The 16,329-nt window shown below is 38.1% G+C and overlaps 1 protein-coding gene across 4 annotated transcripts; it reads left to right on the plus strand.

Moving 5' to 3' along the window:
• Positions 1-182: 182 nt before the first annotated feature.
• On the plus strand, positions 183-10,742 carry LOC117424299 (zinc finger protein 821-like). Of its 4 annotated transcripts, none has more exons than XR_009307795.1 (8): positions 240-501; positions 630-736; positions 5,555-5,686; positions 6,005-6,111; positions 6,997-7,095; positions 7,410-7,576; positions 7,702-9,172; positions 10,433-10,742. XR_009307795.1 is itself a non-coding variant. In XM_058992682.1 (7 exons), the coding sequence occupies exons 2-7, from the start codon at positions 697-699 to the stop codon at positions 8,435-8,437; spliced, it is 1,281 nt and encodes a 426-aa protein (XP_058848665.1). In that variant the 5' UTR covers positions 183-233; positions 630-696; the 3' UTR covers positions 8,438-9,340. The 4 variants fall into 4 exon arrangements, 2 of the variants coding, with proteins under 2 accessions (XP_058848665.1, XP_058848664.1); XR_009307796.1 differs by having other exon boundaries at positions 7,702-9,131; positions 10,433-10,741; XM_058992682.1 differs by lacking the exons at positions 240-501; positions 10,433-10,742 and adding an exon at positions 183-233 and having other exon boundaries at positions 7,702-9,340.
• Positions 10,743-16,329: the final 5,587 nt, after the last annotated feature.

The raw sequence follows: 16,329 nt of genomic DNA on the forward strand, positions 1-16,329 counted from the left end.
TTATGGAAAACAAAACAGTTTACACAGAATGTATTGAATGGACCACAGTGTATAATTCTTATTTAATCAACCCATACGTAGTTGTTTTAGGGGAGTACATTCCAAATAGAAGATATTAAACGAGACACTTCAGGCATTATCTGTGAATCATTCCTACTTCAGTGCGTATCCCACAATCCCCCTCGTTGCAGCTTCAGCCTGGCGCCGATCTGTCTTCTCAGTGAGTGTCGGCGGTAAGCCTCTGCAGTGCTCTGACTGAGCGACAGCGACATAGATTCGGGGTTACTCGGAGCTCCTCGGAGAAGAACATCTCAACCAGGGGCTGGATTTTACATCAAATGAAACGTTATTTAGGTTACTTAAAACCCAACAGACATTTAGAGAGTTAGTGCGGTATCCCACATTAGAAATATATAGTGCCGTGTTTTTTTTAAATAAAAACCCTTTTTTAAATGAGATTTTAACACGGCGTAATCAAATGCATTCACCATTATTGCCTGGGTAATCTTTTTTTAGCTGCGGATATTTTGTCTTTTGGTTTTCCGCACGGTACTTTTTACTGCGCTCCTTTAAATAGGAGCTATTTTTTCCCAAATAAATCTTTTATTTTTATTTTTTTTATTTCGAAGAAGGCTGGAAATCTATCGGGTCGAGGAGGAGCTTCGGGATTTTTCTCAGCTGGGAGACAAGAATAATATGTCCAGGCGTAAACAGACCAACCCTTTCAAAGTTAATTGTAGGTATCTCAGTGGTATGCAATGGTTAAAATACTGATTAATTATGTTTTGTGTTATTATAAAGCGTAGATATAAAAGAAGAAACGAAAGTGTCGTTTTTTTTAATGTACGTTACCTTGTTGTGTTTGATATTTATTGATATATTGATTGCCTCGGTGGCAAGACTTGGGGGTCGGTTGTATTTTTTTGTGATGTTAGCTTACTGTCTGTTTAAAAAGAAAGAAGGAAAGAAAAGTCTGCATTGTGCAAGCATTACATTCAAACGCGTATCAATAGCAGCTTTGTATTGTGCTTTCATTGAGGTGAGCTGTCTTGTCTGCTGTCTTGAAGTGGTTCATTTGGTGACAACAAAAACAGTTGGGACGCCGGTAAAGACTACCTTTGACTGGTTGGGTTTAGGCACACCGATTGTGATATGTTAACTGAATGTTGAATCTAAGACCCGAGATGGATTTTATCCCTGCTTTTACCAACCACCAGTGGTCCTTATGAAATATATGGACCTATCTGGCTGTCTAATATTTTCTTAGGTAGACCATAGCAACTGGCAGTTTCCCACTAGGAGAGATGCAGGTCACAAAGAAACACAGAAAGTTATCAATAGCAGTGAATTTGATGAGTACAGCCATGCAGTGCTGAAGTATATATACTGTAGGTAGGTGCGTTAGCGGATGCCACCCACCAGCCTTTTGACATGTAATATTGTGTGTGATGTTTTGTGAAATTTGTATACTGGACTGTTCCAGTAACCCACATTTTTTCTGCTTCTATTTGGGTTTTGAAATGTGACTCAATTTACTTAATTAATCCCCATTTTGCTAATCTGGCCTACTCTAGACAGAGGGTCCGTGGCCATCGCAAGCTCACCCTTAAACATCCATCATGATTTTGATGTAGCCTAATACCCAGAACTAACAAACAACAATAGACTGTCATTGTAGGTCTGCAAATCCATCTGCATAATACATAATATACAATAAATGGACACTTGCAGAATACTGTACCCTTGACTGAGATGCTATTCCCCCTCTTCCAGTGGATCAGCCTTGTCTCGTATAGAGAAGGGTTCCGTGTCCAGCTGTGTTGTATGGGATCACTGGAGCCCTTCATTGACATTTATGATATTTTTATGAACTGTTGAAATGCATGTTAAAGGAGGATTTTAAATTAGCTTGTTTGTTCAGTACCTGCCTGGTAGGTCTGGTACCTGCTTCTGAAGCAATGTGTGCTCAGGGCTGGCACAATTTTATTTATTGATTGATTGATTTATTTTAAACACCATATTGATACAGCATTTGATATTTAATTTGCTGACCCAGATTTGTTTTGCATTATTTTGTTATTTTAGAGGCACGTGGATTGCTGCTGCAATGAATAGTAAACAGCCAGAGGAATTTGGGGTTATAAATGGACACTTGCAGAATACTGTACCCTTGATTGAGATGCTATTCCCCCTCTTCCAGTGTAGGAGGCTGTGTGGTCCAGTGGTTAAAGAAAAGGGCTTGTAACCAGAAGGTCCCCGGTTCAAATCCCGGCTCAGCCACTGACTCATTGTGTGACCCTGAGCAAGTCACTTAACCTCCTTGTGCTCCATCTTTCGGGTGAGACGTAATTGTAAGTGACTCTGCAGCTGATGCGTACTTCACACACCCAAGTCTCTGTAAGCGCCTTGGATAAAGGCGTCTGCTAAATAAACAAATAATAATAATAATAATAATGGGTTTAAGGCCTCCCAAATTGGATTACAGATTGATGGCATTTAGTTTGAGATCTTGATTTGTAAGTGTGATGTCTCCCAAATGGCCAAAAAAGACAAAGGGATTATCAGATCTTCAACTACTGTAATCTCCTTCAAGAAAGCAGGGTGCAATAAGATAGATAAGTAATGGAGACCAAAATAGTTCAAGTTCCAGCTATTTTTAAACTTTGATATGCGATCTGAACTTAATACTGTTGTCTTTGTTCAGCATTATTAGGCTAATGTTTTGTCGCCTCTTGCTGAATGTCATAAAATTGTTGCAGTACAGTGCATTGGTTTGAATTGTATTTACAAAAGTTATAATTCAATAGTAGCAAATGTTAAGAAGGAGATGACCTATGACAGTTAAATAAATAATTAAACAAATAATGTTTTATAAAGTTTATTTTAAAAAGCTAGCTACTCAGTCGTGAAACTAAGATTGTAAGCAGACAAAAGAGACTATTGTTGCTATCATGTTATGAGAGCATGAAATGTTTATTACTTCATTCAATTTTAATGGCCTCAAAGGCTTCACTAGCTTTTGTACCACTTTACCTCATTAAAAAAAAATGTTTAGAGCACTCCTACAGTGCAATAGTTTTGAAACCCTCACATCCGCACCAATATGATTCTAAAAGAAGACCCCAGAAAGACAAGGAGCTGAACCTCCATAATGTTCAAAGTTTACTTGGAAGAGATTTGCAGCTCTAGATGGCTTGCTCAATGTGTTTTTGCATTTGCATTCAAAACGTTTTAATCTGCTAAAACATTTACCAATACTCCTAGCATCTAATAGACCTTGGATTTTATACACATTCTGCTACCATTTAGCCTACACCATTCCCCCAGTATATGCATTCAAATTAAGATGTAATTTATATTCTTTATTTCTAGTTTTCTCACGATAAGTTTGTTTGGATGACTCAATTTTGATAAATAACGAGAACGTAAGAAATGTTGGAAACACGAAAGAGCTGTTCATCTTGTCATTACAAAGCTGTTGCATTATTTGGGTTGTGTGAATAGGGACCACGTCTAGATATGTTTATTTGCATCTTTTCCAAGTTTATGAAATTAGGCAGATCATGTGTTTAAATTACAAAGTAAAAAATAAATCAAAATTAATTAATTTCTTTCGTTATTTCCCCAATGTGTATTGCATGAACCTTCACCAAAAAGTGGACCCTAAAAAAAATACGGTACTGGGTATTGTTCTACATCGCTAGTGGTGGGCAATACAGTAATTGTGGACAACACCAGCTACTTTTGCTACTGCTGGAGTTTAGTTTTACTCTCTAACCCCCATCCTTTAATGTTGGCTGATCAGTTTGTCTCTTTGTCTGGTTTCAGTCAGACACTGCGTCACCTCCTGCCTACAGACACACAGACTCAAAGAGATAACATCAGAGAGCGGGAGGGAGGGCTGGGAGTTGTGAGACAGATCTACAGACAGAATGCAGTGGCGGGGGATGGGCGTCTCAATGACATCAATCACGGCCTGTGCTGTAGAATAAGCTTGTTAGTTTAGTACAGTAGGAGCGTCTACTGTTCTGATTTTATTTTAAAACCAGTAATGTGTTGTTATGTGTGTATGGGTAAAGAAACATGAGTTCAAATTATGTAGGCGGAAAGGGCTTAAGCAGGGAAAATAATATTTGTGTGTGTTTTTCACTGAGCTAAAGTAGAAGTACAGTAGAACCCCAGAGTTACGAACACCAAATTACGAACTGACCGGTCTGCCGAACCCCCACTTTCAACCGGAAGTATGCAATCGCTCAATCATGCGTGCAATGCAACCAGATAGGCGCTCCTATCTGGTTGCATTGCAACATTACTGTACCAACAAATGTATTCAGAAAGGTGAGGCAGATTTCAAAGCAAGTATGGGCAATTTTACTGGGAACGTTTTTAGTTTTAATAAAAGCAGGTTTTTTTTTCAAGCCAAAGGAAGCTGAATGACTGAGAGCCACGTGAATGCATTTAGTTTAAAAACAAGCACAACGTTAACCCAGGTTTTCCTGGATGTTTAAATTTGTTATGATTTCAATTTGTCCCTTTTCCATTTCTAGTACTGTTTTAACGACTTTATAACCACAACAATATGAGTGTTTTTATTATTGTGCTATATCCTTGTATTATTCTTCAGATTAATTGTGTAAATAGCAGGGGTACACATTTATTAAAACCATTGAAAACAAATTTTCAGAGTTACAGCCATTTCAGACTTAAGAACAACCTCCATTCCCAAGGGGTTTGCAACTCGCTGAAAGTGATCTGCATGATGCCTTTTATACTTAGATAGTCACAAGGAGTTCACTGGTCATCCATATGTACTGTAACACCAGAAACCCCAGAGCTGGAAATGAGAAACACAAAATAGGTACTCTGAGATAAAGTGTGTGCTGTTGTTCTGGCCGTGGTTGCTTCCAGCAAGATAGTGGGTCATATGAAATGTATCAAAGTAAAACAGTGGCAGATCTAAACCTCTCTGCTATTAAAATCAAATCGGTCCCTTCCTGGTGTTTATAGACCATTAGACTGCATCGTTAGAGATCTATAAAGGCTGGATAATGCGGTTGCGTTTTTGTTCAGTATTTCTGGTGAAGTGGAGTGCAGTGTGGAGCTGGGCCCCAAGAGTCTGCAGCCTGTCAGTCAGCACTGTGTGATGTGGATTGGATGTGTTTGTGTATTGAATAGACAGGATTATTATTACATATATTACTAACATACATACTGACATGTTGGTGGTGGTTCTTTTAGATAGTGGTTGAGGGCCATTTTAGGAAAATATAACATTTGTTACGTTGGATAAGTCTTCAATATCAGACTACTGGCAAGCCCAATCATTGTGAAGATCAGACTTCTGTGTATTAGGATAGGCACATCACCACAAATATCTTGAGTTTGCCATTAGTAGGATATCGATGTCTTACTGTATCGGTATAACACATGTGCCATCTTCATTTCCATGGGAAGACTGAGGCCACCTGACCTTATTTCACAAGAGTCATGTCGAGTGCTCCAAGCATGACTCCCCAGACTGCTCTGACCCAGCTCATTTCTCTGCCCTCCCCAGGGTCTTTCCCCTCGGCAGGGCTGGCTGGCCCAGAGCACTCAGTGGCAATGGAGGGAAGAGCAGATTTCACAGAGGATGGCGAGAGCCACAGCAACAACTCCCACGAGGCAGATGAACAGGACAGCGTCTCGGGTGAGTGAACCTGTGTTGTACAAGGTTTTCATTTGGCACACTGTGTTCAATGCAAGCTAGAAAATGCTGCAGGTTAAAAAAAAAAATAACATTTATCCATCCGTAAATTTCCCTCTCAACCTTTTTTTAGACCCCATGTCTATTTTTATGAGTAAAAGTGAAACTTCTTGTAGACAGTTGACTTCCTGAATATAAAACGTTCTCCTAATTCATCAAAATGTTTTTTTTAAAGACACTTTAGTACCCTTAATACTTGCATGTTTTGCTTGACTGCAAATCTCCTTGCCGACGGCACATAATTTATTTATTTATTTGTAGAGGATAGTGACAGTGACCAAGATAATCCTGATTCATCTTCCAACACGTCCGCTGATGACACTCTGATGTCCCCGAAGTGTGGCCCTTCTGACGGGGACATGAAAGAGGTAAAGCGAGAGTGTGAAGCAGTGCTTGACTGTTTTTCCCACCGTTACCCTATCCCCAAAACCTTCTCAATAGCCCAACATTTTAGACTGATGAACCCATCTACCTGAAATCTACTTAACTGTATACTTTGAAGTTGACTTTTTTTTTTCCAAAATGGGAAATTATGGAAGGTGCATTGGGGATTGATATGTTGAGGTAGCATCCACAGGCCAAGCTGAAGGGTAGTCCAGGGACTATGTCCTTCTTTTTGTTTTCCAACTGTGTGCACAGGCATATAATATAAAGAGGCTGATATTGATAGACAGCCAGCTAAAAAGTCTTTGTTTCAGATGGTTTGTATCAGTTGATTGAAATTATGTTGCATTAAGATTAGATATTGTATAGGGTGCTGTAAAATACAAGCTGGTTTTCACCCTACTCAAGGTTAACCCATTCATGGGGTGTATATCGGCTTGACAGCACTCGATACCATATTTTGTGTATATCCCAGCTTTATATAGCTGATCTATTAGCGGTCTCTCTTTTTCTAACTTGACTCATTTTGTATATGAGAACTGCTTTATTATTTGTAACTTATGTACCAAGGTTTATCCAAGTTAAAGGAGAACTGCGTCCAATGGGTATTTCAAAACTAAAAGCACAATAATTATAGTGTTGTTCTTAAATGAATATTTGCGGGATCCAGGTTCAGTTCTTGGTGTAGTATAAACCTTGAGCTCTTGAGTGTTGCCTTGGGTCCTCTTTCTTGGGTGACATCCTAGGTTTGCAAGATCTGGTCTGACAGTTAAGTTCTATACTATACTTTGAACCTGTGTGATCATCTAATTCTTATACAAGTGACTTGAGTTTTCTAATTGACTGCTCCCCTTGTTTGTGCCTTGTAGGAGTGCAATGGGGGCAATGATTTAAATAATAGCTACATATGCCCGCTGTGTCACGTGGAGTGTGGCAGCCCGAAGCAGGTCATTGCACACGTCTACCAGGTACGGAGAGGTTTTTTTTAAACTGTGTGGTTTTTTTTTTTTTTTTTTTTTTTTAAACTCCTTTTATCTCTAGTATACTACATTTTAGGAGTCGCCTGTTCCTGTTACAGCACTGCACTGGTACTTTTAAAAACTAATTAAGAAAAGCTATTGCCTTGTTTTACCAATATATTCAATTCTAAGCAATCATTTTTCAAACTACTGTTTTAGCAACTTTACACTTTAATATTATGTTCCATACCACTCCCACCCTCATTGCCTAGTTAGTGAATGCAGCCCTCTCTATCTTGATCTCTGTCCCCCTCCCTCTGTAGCACACGACTATGTTTCGAAACAGTAAGAGCTATGTGTGCCCGGTGTGTGGGCGAGCTCTGAGCTCACCAGGCTCGCTGGGGAGACACCTCCTTATCCACTCAGAGGATCGCCTCTCAAACTGCGCAGTCTGTGGATCCCACTTCACTGATATGAGCAACTTCAACAGGTCTGTCTTTGAGTTCATTGAATTGTTCCCATCTCTACATGGTTAAATAATGACTTTGTGAATTGTTGTATATTATTGCAAGTTGAGTTATTAATCCCTGGCTCCTCTTGTCACCACATGCGCAGGGAGAAGCTACGAGACTTCCTCAGCCCTGAGAACAGCAACAGCAAGGGGGGCTCTTCTCTATCCCAGCCACTTCCAGACCTGAACCCGAACCTCATACCCAACCTTGCCTCCTCCATCGCTCCTCTCCCGGCACTCCCTTCACTCTCTGACAGCCTGAACTCTCCAACACCCTTCCCCCCTCTGCTTCCAGATGTCTTGAACCCGGGGCCTGTCTACCCGGCTGGCATCCTGTTGGTCTGCAACAGCTGTGTGGCATACCAGAATCTAGTGGAGATCCAGTCATCCTCCATGAGGAAGTGGGCGGTCCGGAGGCAAAACGAACCCATGGAGTCGAGGATGCACCGTCTGGAGAGAGAGCGGGAGGCCAAGAAGAGCAAGCGGGCCAGCGAGTCGCCTGATGAACGTGAGCTGCGCAGGCTGAGGGACCGCGAGTCCAAGCGCCTCCAGAGGATGCAGGAGACGGAGGAGCAGAGGGCGCGCAGGCTTCAGCGGGACCGGGAGGCTATGCGGCAAAAACGAGCCACTGAGACTCCTGAGAAGAGGCAGGCCCGGCTCATCCGGGAGAGGGAGGCCAAGCGGCTCAAACGGAGGCTGGAGAAGATTGACCCCACCCTGCGGACGCAGATCGAACACGACCCCGCAGCAATGGCGGCTCTTACCGCCGACATGAACCTCTTCCCGTTCCCCATGCCCTGCCCGAGTCTAGACAACAGCCTCTTTATGAAATTGCCCTAGCGTGGAAAAGGGTTTGAAGCCGCTCCCCACCTCTGGTTGAATATAGCCACAAAACTGGTTCACAAGAAAGGGACAAAGATTGTATGATTCCTTCTATTAGACCAACAAAGCGAATGAGTTGCTGCACACTACACTAATATACACTCAGTTTTTGGAGAAAACGAGCGTAGCACCTTCTGTCCTTAATTACTGAACTAAAGGGACATGATGGGGTAAAATTAGCAACAGAAACAATTAACCCATCTATGTGTAAAGGATTGTATAGCATTAGAATTCACTTGTGTTGAAGTCTGGACATTTGACGTTGAAGGATACAAAGTCATTTTTGCATCTGAATTTAAACAACCTTAGTTGGCACGACTAATTACTGTATGTTGAAGTGAATGGGAAGCTTAAGATTTTATTTTTTATTTGCAAGGAGTTACGTGAAGACAACCTGATGCAACAAACTAAAAGTTAGCTTATCAAGAACTAGTGATAATGTTGACTGCAATGGACTTTAATTACAAGGACTTTGCGGACCAGAGACTGGAACTCACTGGCAGCTGTTAGCCGTGGCTTTGCCTTGCTGCCGATGTGGGTCGACAGCCAGTTTATATTCATTGAATCTACTACCTCGGGATCGGACCTTGCAGTGATTTCACTGTGTAGTGGCCTAATTGGCCTTAAGAGGGCGCATTCAAAGCCAGTGCCAGTAGGTGTACAGAACTTCAATGAATGTACTTTGCTGGCATGGTAATGCTTTATGAATACAACCTAATATCCTTAATCCTGCCCCTCTAATCCAGGAATTAACTTGGATAGTATGTTGTAAGAGATATGCTGTTTTTATTGTTTTTGGTATTTTTTTTTAAAGAATGTTACAGGTATTGGGAGGAGATATATATATATATATATATATATATATATATATATATATATATATATATATATATATATATATGAATATGAGAGAGAGTCACTATAGGCTTTATACTTTTCGAATTGTACTCTACAAAACTGTTTTCCAATTACATATAATTAAGTTTTTTAAATACACTATGAAACAGAAACAAACATGGATTTTCTGTATTGGTGAATAATACTGTATCTGTTTCTTCCATATTAAGGGGGCCACAAAGCCTGTTGCCGTAACACATAGGAAAGATATTGTATTTATTTAATTTTTTTGGGGAGGACTTGCAGATTTAGATACACCAGTGTGTCAAACATTATTCATAGAGATATATATATATATATATATATATATATATATATATATGAATAATCACATTGTCGTCAAATTATGTAAATTAAAATATTTGTCATCATATTTAAACCATACTGCAGTAGATGAAACTTTCATTGGTAATTCTTTTTTGAGGTGTCCTAGGGCCTAATCTAGAGCGTTCAATGGAAATACACATGCTTCCAGCAGCTAGGCAACATCCAAGTAAACTCATTATTTTTTCATCTGCACCATAAAACTGGGCTGTAAAAAATCTCATCTGGTCTTGGGGCTGTTCCATGCATGTCCATATGCAAATTAAGCAGGTGAACACTCATTTGCTCAATTTAAATGGTTCAAGGAGATTTTTTACTGGCCCGCAATTCTAACTGGAACTGATAGTGTTCCAGTTCAAATAAGTTTGATTTGGTAATACGGTATTTGGTAAATACAGTAGAAGATGTGATAACTAGTACTAACTAAAGTAATTCTGTTACACAGGCAAATAATTATGGTACATAACTGTAACTTAATTAAAAAAAAGCAGCTATTCTATGATAAAATAAGCAGAATATAAAAGTATATTACAATAAAATACAAGCATATTTAAAACAAATCCACTGTGGTTAGTGGTTGTATTTAATATGCAGAGCTGCTGAGAAGATGTTTAGAATATACTGTAGAACTCTAAGCACCCTAGAATAAGGGCTCCTCTTTAAGAGTTTGTAAAACGTTGTGACTGACTTTTTAAAAGTTTTGGCTAACACTGCATGTTGTTTTCTCTACAGAAGACTGGTATGCTGTTCCAACTCCTTGACCTTGGTCTGTGTATCGGAATATTATCCTGGAAGTTGTTGTTTACAAAGTAGCTCAAACAAGGCCAAAAATGAGAAAACAACATGCTGTATTCGTGTTTAAATCATGTGTGTATCACGTGCTGTAAATGAAAGGTTTGAAAACAGTTCTCTGTTGCTGAGTTACACATACCGGTAAAAAAACAAAGCAACGAGGAAAGAAGGAATAGAATATAAAAATAAAGATGAACACTTTTGAGTTTCTTTTATGCAAATCTTATGCATGCTCTTTTGTGTGTTATTACAAGTGCTATATATTTGTTTTGATTTTTTTTTTTTTTTTTTTAAAGAGAAAGAAATCAAAAATCTGGTTTGTTTTAATTAATCCATAAGTATAAAAATACTTAATTTCAAAATAGTACAACTAAAAGTAACACATACGTTATTATTATTATTTATTTATTTATTTCTTAGCAGACGCCCTTATCCAGGGCGACTTACAATTGTTACAAGATATCACATTATACATTATTTCACATTATACTTTTTTTTTACGTTTGCATTACTATGTTTTTTTTAATACATATTTATAGCCCAACTTGATTACTTCATTGACGTTGACAAAAGGGGTACTGAGTACAGTTTACCTTATAACCCAGCAAATAAGCATGGGCTTTTATGAAATACTATTTTAAAAAACTAGGAGAGAAAGAAAAGAACATTACTCTAAGAAATCAATTTACAATGTTTTATTGTGGTCTTTATCAATGTTACTCTCATGAAGGAACATGCTGGGGTATAGTAAGGGAGAGATTAAAACGCCCCCACTGCTTGCATTTGAATCTCTTGGTTGTGGGGGCGCTTATATACACATATATAAGTGCATGGGCTTAAATGTAAAACCAAAGTATTAACTGCATTTTCTCCAAAAATAGTGTGTAACCAAGTACAAGCCCCTACATCTATTTGCATGTTTATACGTTGCTGAGTGGATGTAACAATTGCATCAGTAACAAATAGAAATGTGGTATTTCTTACATTCACTGTGGGCAGTGTTGCAGGGAGACAGGTTAATGGTCACCAGTTGCACTTAGAAAAGACTGTGATATTTAATACCAGTACTTGCTCTAAGTGTTGTGACAGTGAAAATTATAAATCTGGAAAAAAAAGACTTGTAAATGCTGTTATGCTGATGAGCGCTAAGGAAATGTTTTTTTAAAACATGTTATTACATGTTTTAATAACTCTGAGACAGCTTCTGCATGCCAATGTGGCTCGAATTCTTTGTCAGATATGAATATTTGATCACTCTGCTCCTAAGAACACAGCTGGGCTGCCCAGCCTGAACCTTAGAACCCATCTGAAGTAATCCCCAGTGAAGTTGTAGCAGTGTGATGTTATGGAAGATAAGGTTCTTCCTGCAATGCAGTTTTTAGTTGGGTAGGAGCACTATCCATTGTCCCAGTGTGTGTGGTTTGAATAACATACCTGCTTTATTTGCAAGGTTTCGAAATCTCTTTTCTAGTGGTGTTTTGTAGCAGTGGTTGTCACCGTAAGTCCTCAAGCACTCCTGAAGATATTGATGCCACAGCAGTTCGACATAAAATCATGCTAATATCTAGTGACATTTAAAGGCTTTTACTAGCATTGCAAAAATACATCTCCTACCTTATTAGCTTTCGTCCCATAATCAATACTCTGCTTCATACCTGCCCTATTGTGTAACACCAAAGGCAAAAGAAAGTACCATGGCTTTGTGAAGGGGGTGTTCATTTAGAGCTGTGCAACTCGAGCCACATTCAACAAAGCTTTGGTATGTTATTATAACAGTGGTACAGGGATGGTAAATGCAGATTTCACAAACCAGGTTGCAGAGGGTATTGCCTGAACCAAAATCAATTTGTTAGAAAAAAAGAACTGTACCAATGGTAAGTGCAGCTTGGGGTTATTTTTTGTATGTTACACTTTTTTCAGAAATATGCATTAAATATTAATCTCCTGTCGAAAAAAAACACACAGCCACCCATGTCATATTTCATATATTATATTGTGTTTACTTAACCAACATGATAAATGCAATGTTCCATAAGAAGTTAGCTGTAACAATAAAAATACAATATCTTTGTGTCGTTAAGTACAGAGAATTAAAACAGAAAAAAAAAAAGCCAAGTAGTTCACCAAAAGATACCAATATACAGTACAAATCTAATTATTTTATTCAAAACAGGTACAAATAATAATAAACATGACAAAATATAGTTATTAATGCTTTCCAAAATTCAGGTAGGTGTAGGGTTATTCTAAGAGTTCTGAAAAGGGAGCACTTGGGTAGACAAATCTAAGGCTTCAAAGAATTAATACATTATCAGTACGGCCATATTAAAACTCACTATATATGTTTATACAACCTGGATTATACTTGAGGATTCAATATTACATAGACATCATTGCATAACTTTTGCAGTATTTATTTATTTATTTTTAAACAAAGGATGGTTTATTTTGTCACAGTGACACCTTATAGCTGTGTCAGATACTGCCAAGAGTACAAATACATCTTATTTGAAACTATATATATATATATATATATGGATTAGTTTAAAACTGCCTCATTCTCCATCCGCACTCACTCATACAATATTAACTGCAGTGATTTTACACCCTTAGCTGCCCTGTCACCATCGCCTTGTTCCCTTTAGAGTGAACTATAATGCTTTGTTTCCTCTGGCACACTTTAAAAGCGTGATTTACTGATACCAATACTTCAGTATGGAAGTTTGTGTTTCCACTGTCTCAACATAGCCATGAATATTAAACTACCTCCCACAGAATAATATTTTTAAGAATCTTGGCATTTTTTTATGTCATGTCATATGTTTAATGTCATAGACACGTGACAACAACAGGGTTTCTCCAAGCAAGAGCTGGCGGTTAAATACACATACAAAATAAAATAAATTTCCTTTTCTGGCCTTTTAAACTTTCTCATATCTGTCTTACAATCTAATGGCTAGAAAACAGGTATCCAATAGAACCACATAACAAACTATACCTGCACAACACCTCTACAGTTCACCTGAAGATACTATTAGAACAAAACAGACTATGGATCCAAATACTTTAACTATTTAGCAGGGGGGGAAACTATTGAGACAAACATATGTTCATGCAATTAACCAAGCAAACGTGCAGAGAGGATCATGTTGATACTTTTGCTTTTCTCTAAATATGTTTTTATTTTCCTCCAAACTGTGTTGCTCCTTGTTTTTTCTTCCAACATCTGAAGTACAATTTTTGCTTTCAGAGCTCTACCTGAATCTTATTGGGTCCTTTGCTGAGTGGATACAAAGCTGCACGACTAATTTAAATGGAAACACACCAGTACTGGTAAAGCACTCAATTAATAGAAACAAAGTAGTACAGTTCCTCTGGGACCCAAGTGGGCATCTATTCCCTGTATATAGGATCAGCCTGTCTAGTTTACAAAATGCTACCACTGTAGTACAAAAACAATACAGTTGTGTGCTAATGAATAAATGCTTTAAGCATAAATGTTTCGTGCATTTCTCAGTGTAATTCTAAGCCACATATGCCCCTCAGTATATCAACTTACTTAATCTGTTCTTAAGGCATTCTTATTATTTGACAGGCTTGATATAATATGTAACATGCAGTATAAAACTCATTTAACCAAGTTTGTTTTTAACAACAATTTTGTCATTTTAAGTGCAACCAATTTCCCTCTCACGCTTTTATAAAAATAAAAAAGCTGGTAAAACACAAAGAAGTAAACGGATGTGGGACATCTATTAAAAGTGCAGTTACTATCCCTTCCCCTGCAGATTGCATTGTGCTGCATTTGGACCTCTGAAACAGCTTATAATGTAACAACCAAATGGCTTAGTCATCCACTGGGCCACAACTTGTTCCACAAAGGAGTTGGACGTGGCTTACCACAGTATTCCAATGATTCCACGTGAGCAGATCAAATAAAGCAAAGTAAACAGTGACCACACTAGCCTCTGGATTCCTTTAAGCTGTCAGACTGTAGTAGAGATGTGCAATAACAACAAAGCAAAAAACACAATGGTTTGTTTTGTTATTTAGAACTTTTGAAAAGTCGCTTTGTGGATAGAGCCGCCATAATTAAGACACAAACTTGCAACGTGTTCGTTTAAACCTTTTGGGTTCAGAAGGTCGGCCAATCAAACCGCTCATGTTGGACAGACACTGACCAGCAGTGAACTGACACGCCGGAGAGCGAAGAATAACAAGTTCCTACTGATCTAAAGAAACTCTCACCTTACCCCTATACAAGAAGCAGGTTCATTCTGATGTAAGAGGAATGCAGGTTAACAATGCATTCAAACTGCATGCTGCACTGGAACACAGTGTGGCTTCAGGGACTTTATTTAGATCAGTTGGACAAAACACATAGGGCAGGATTCATCAAGGTATTTACAACAAAATGCAATTAGCTTCATAATTTTGTTTAAGTGCAAAAAACTGTGAATCTAATAACAAATAGTTGTAAACAACTCATAGAGATAATTTAAGGACTCAAAGGCGTGCTTTTTTTACTAGTTATGTTTAACAGTTTTATTTCACATCACACAAAAAAGTGGCACAAATCGCATTTAAAATGTTCTTTTTTTTCTTTTTATCTGGGGGATGCGATTGGGATGTTGAACCTAATTCAGCCCCTATTTGTTTACAATTCTCACTGATCCTGCTTAGAGAAGGGTGGGCTGCAGGAGTGTGCTTAATAATAATGATTTTCAACGGTGGAGACGATGATGAGAGCTATGAATGAAACAAGCACTGAATTTGTCACTATTGGCAATAATTTGATTCTTTTAAACAAATAATCGCACTTATGTTTTACATAAGAAAGTAACATACTTTTTTTTATGATGCAAGCAATAACAAAGACAATGTGATAAACAAGCACGCAACAACCATCTTATAAAACACTTCTTGGGGAATGTAATAATCATGGTACGTGTGTAATATATTTGTACATTTATATAACTTAAATTGGATGGGGATAATGGTGCCCCTAACACATGCACACCAACACCTTATTTATGGGCATGCAATGGTCACATGGGTACTGAATGACTGACTGTACACCGATTGTAAAAATAACTCAGAATTAAGCACAATATAATATGATATCTGTAAGTATACATAGACAGATACAGAATACTTTAGGTGTGCTTCTGACAGTAATAAGGAACCTAACCTAACTTTCTCCACCATATTACACTTTTATAGTGTCATTTACAGAACCTTAAATAAATAATTACTCCTCAACGTCCAACTTTCTGAAATGCATAAGACAACAACAACAGGTATTTAAAATACATTTACCTCCAAAGGAAGATCTGCTACCTTTTCTTTCATGTTCTTATAGTCTGTGTATAAATAATTAGTATTTCAAATAAAAATATAGACAAAGAGGTAATGTTACCAGAACTCTAATTCAAAATATCAACTGGCTCAGCAGTTTTAATTTTTTTTAAATTACCAAGTGACCTTCGTTGGTTGGTCTTGAAAGCATAGGCCAGAACTCAAACAGACAGCATCACAATTTCAGACAGCTTCATAAATGCAGCGCTATTATGAGACTTTATAATTGGAAACATCTCACATGTGGCTTTGGAGCTGGTATGTTCTAGGCGCCACATTTTACATTAACTGCAACCTATTCAGGGAGATGCCTGGAATGCCAAAGACTGTCACATACAATAAATACAAAACAATAATCTGGATATTTATGAACGATCCAGGGCCCATGTGGATAATTCATTTAAAGATACGATTTTAAAAAAATGACACAACTGCCAACTGACCAAACCTTCATACGACAAAACACCCTAATTTTCTGC

Source organism: Acipenser ruthenus, chromosome 19, assembly GCF_902713425.1.
Source record: "Acipenser ruthenus chromosome 19, fAciRut3.2 maternal haplotype, whole genome shotgun sequence".
NCBI classification, from domain to species: Eukaryota; Metazoa; Chordata; class Actinopteri; order Acipenseriformes; family Acipenseridae; genus Acipenser; species Acipenser ruthenus.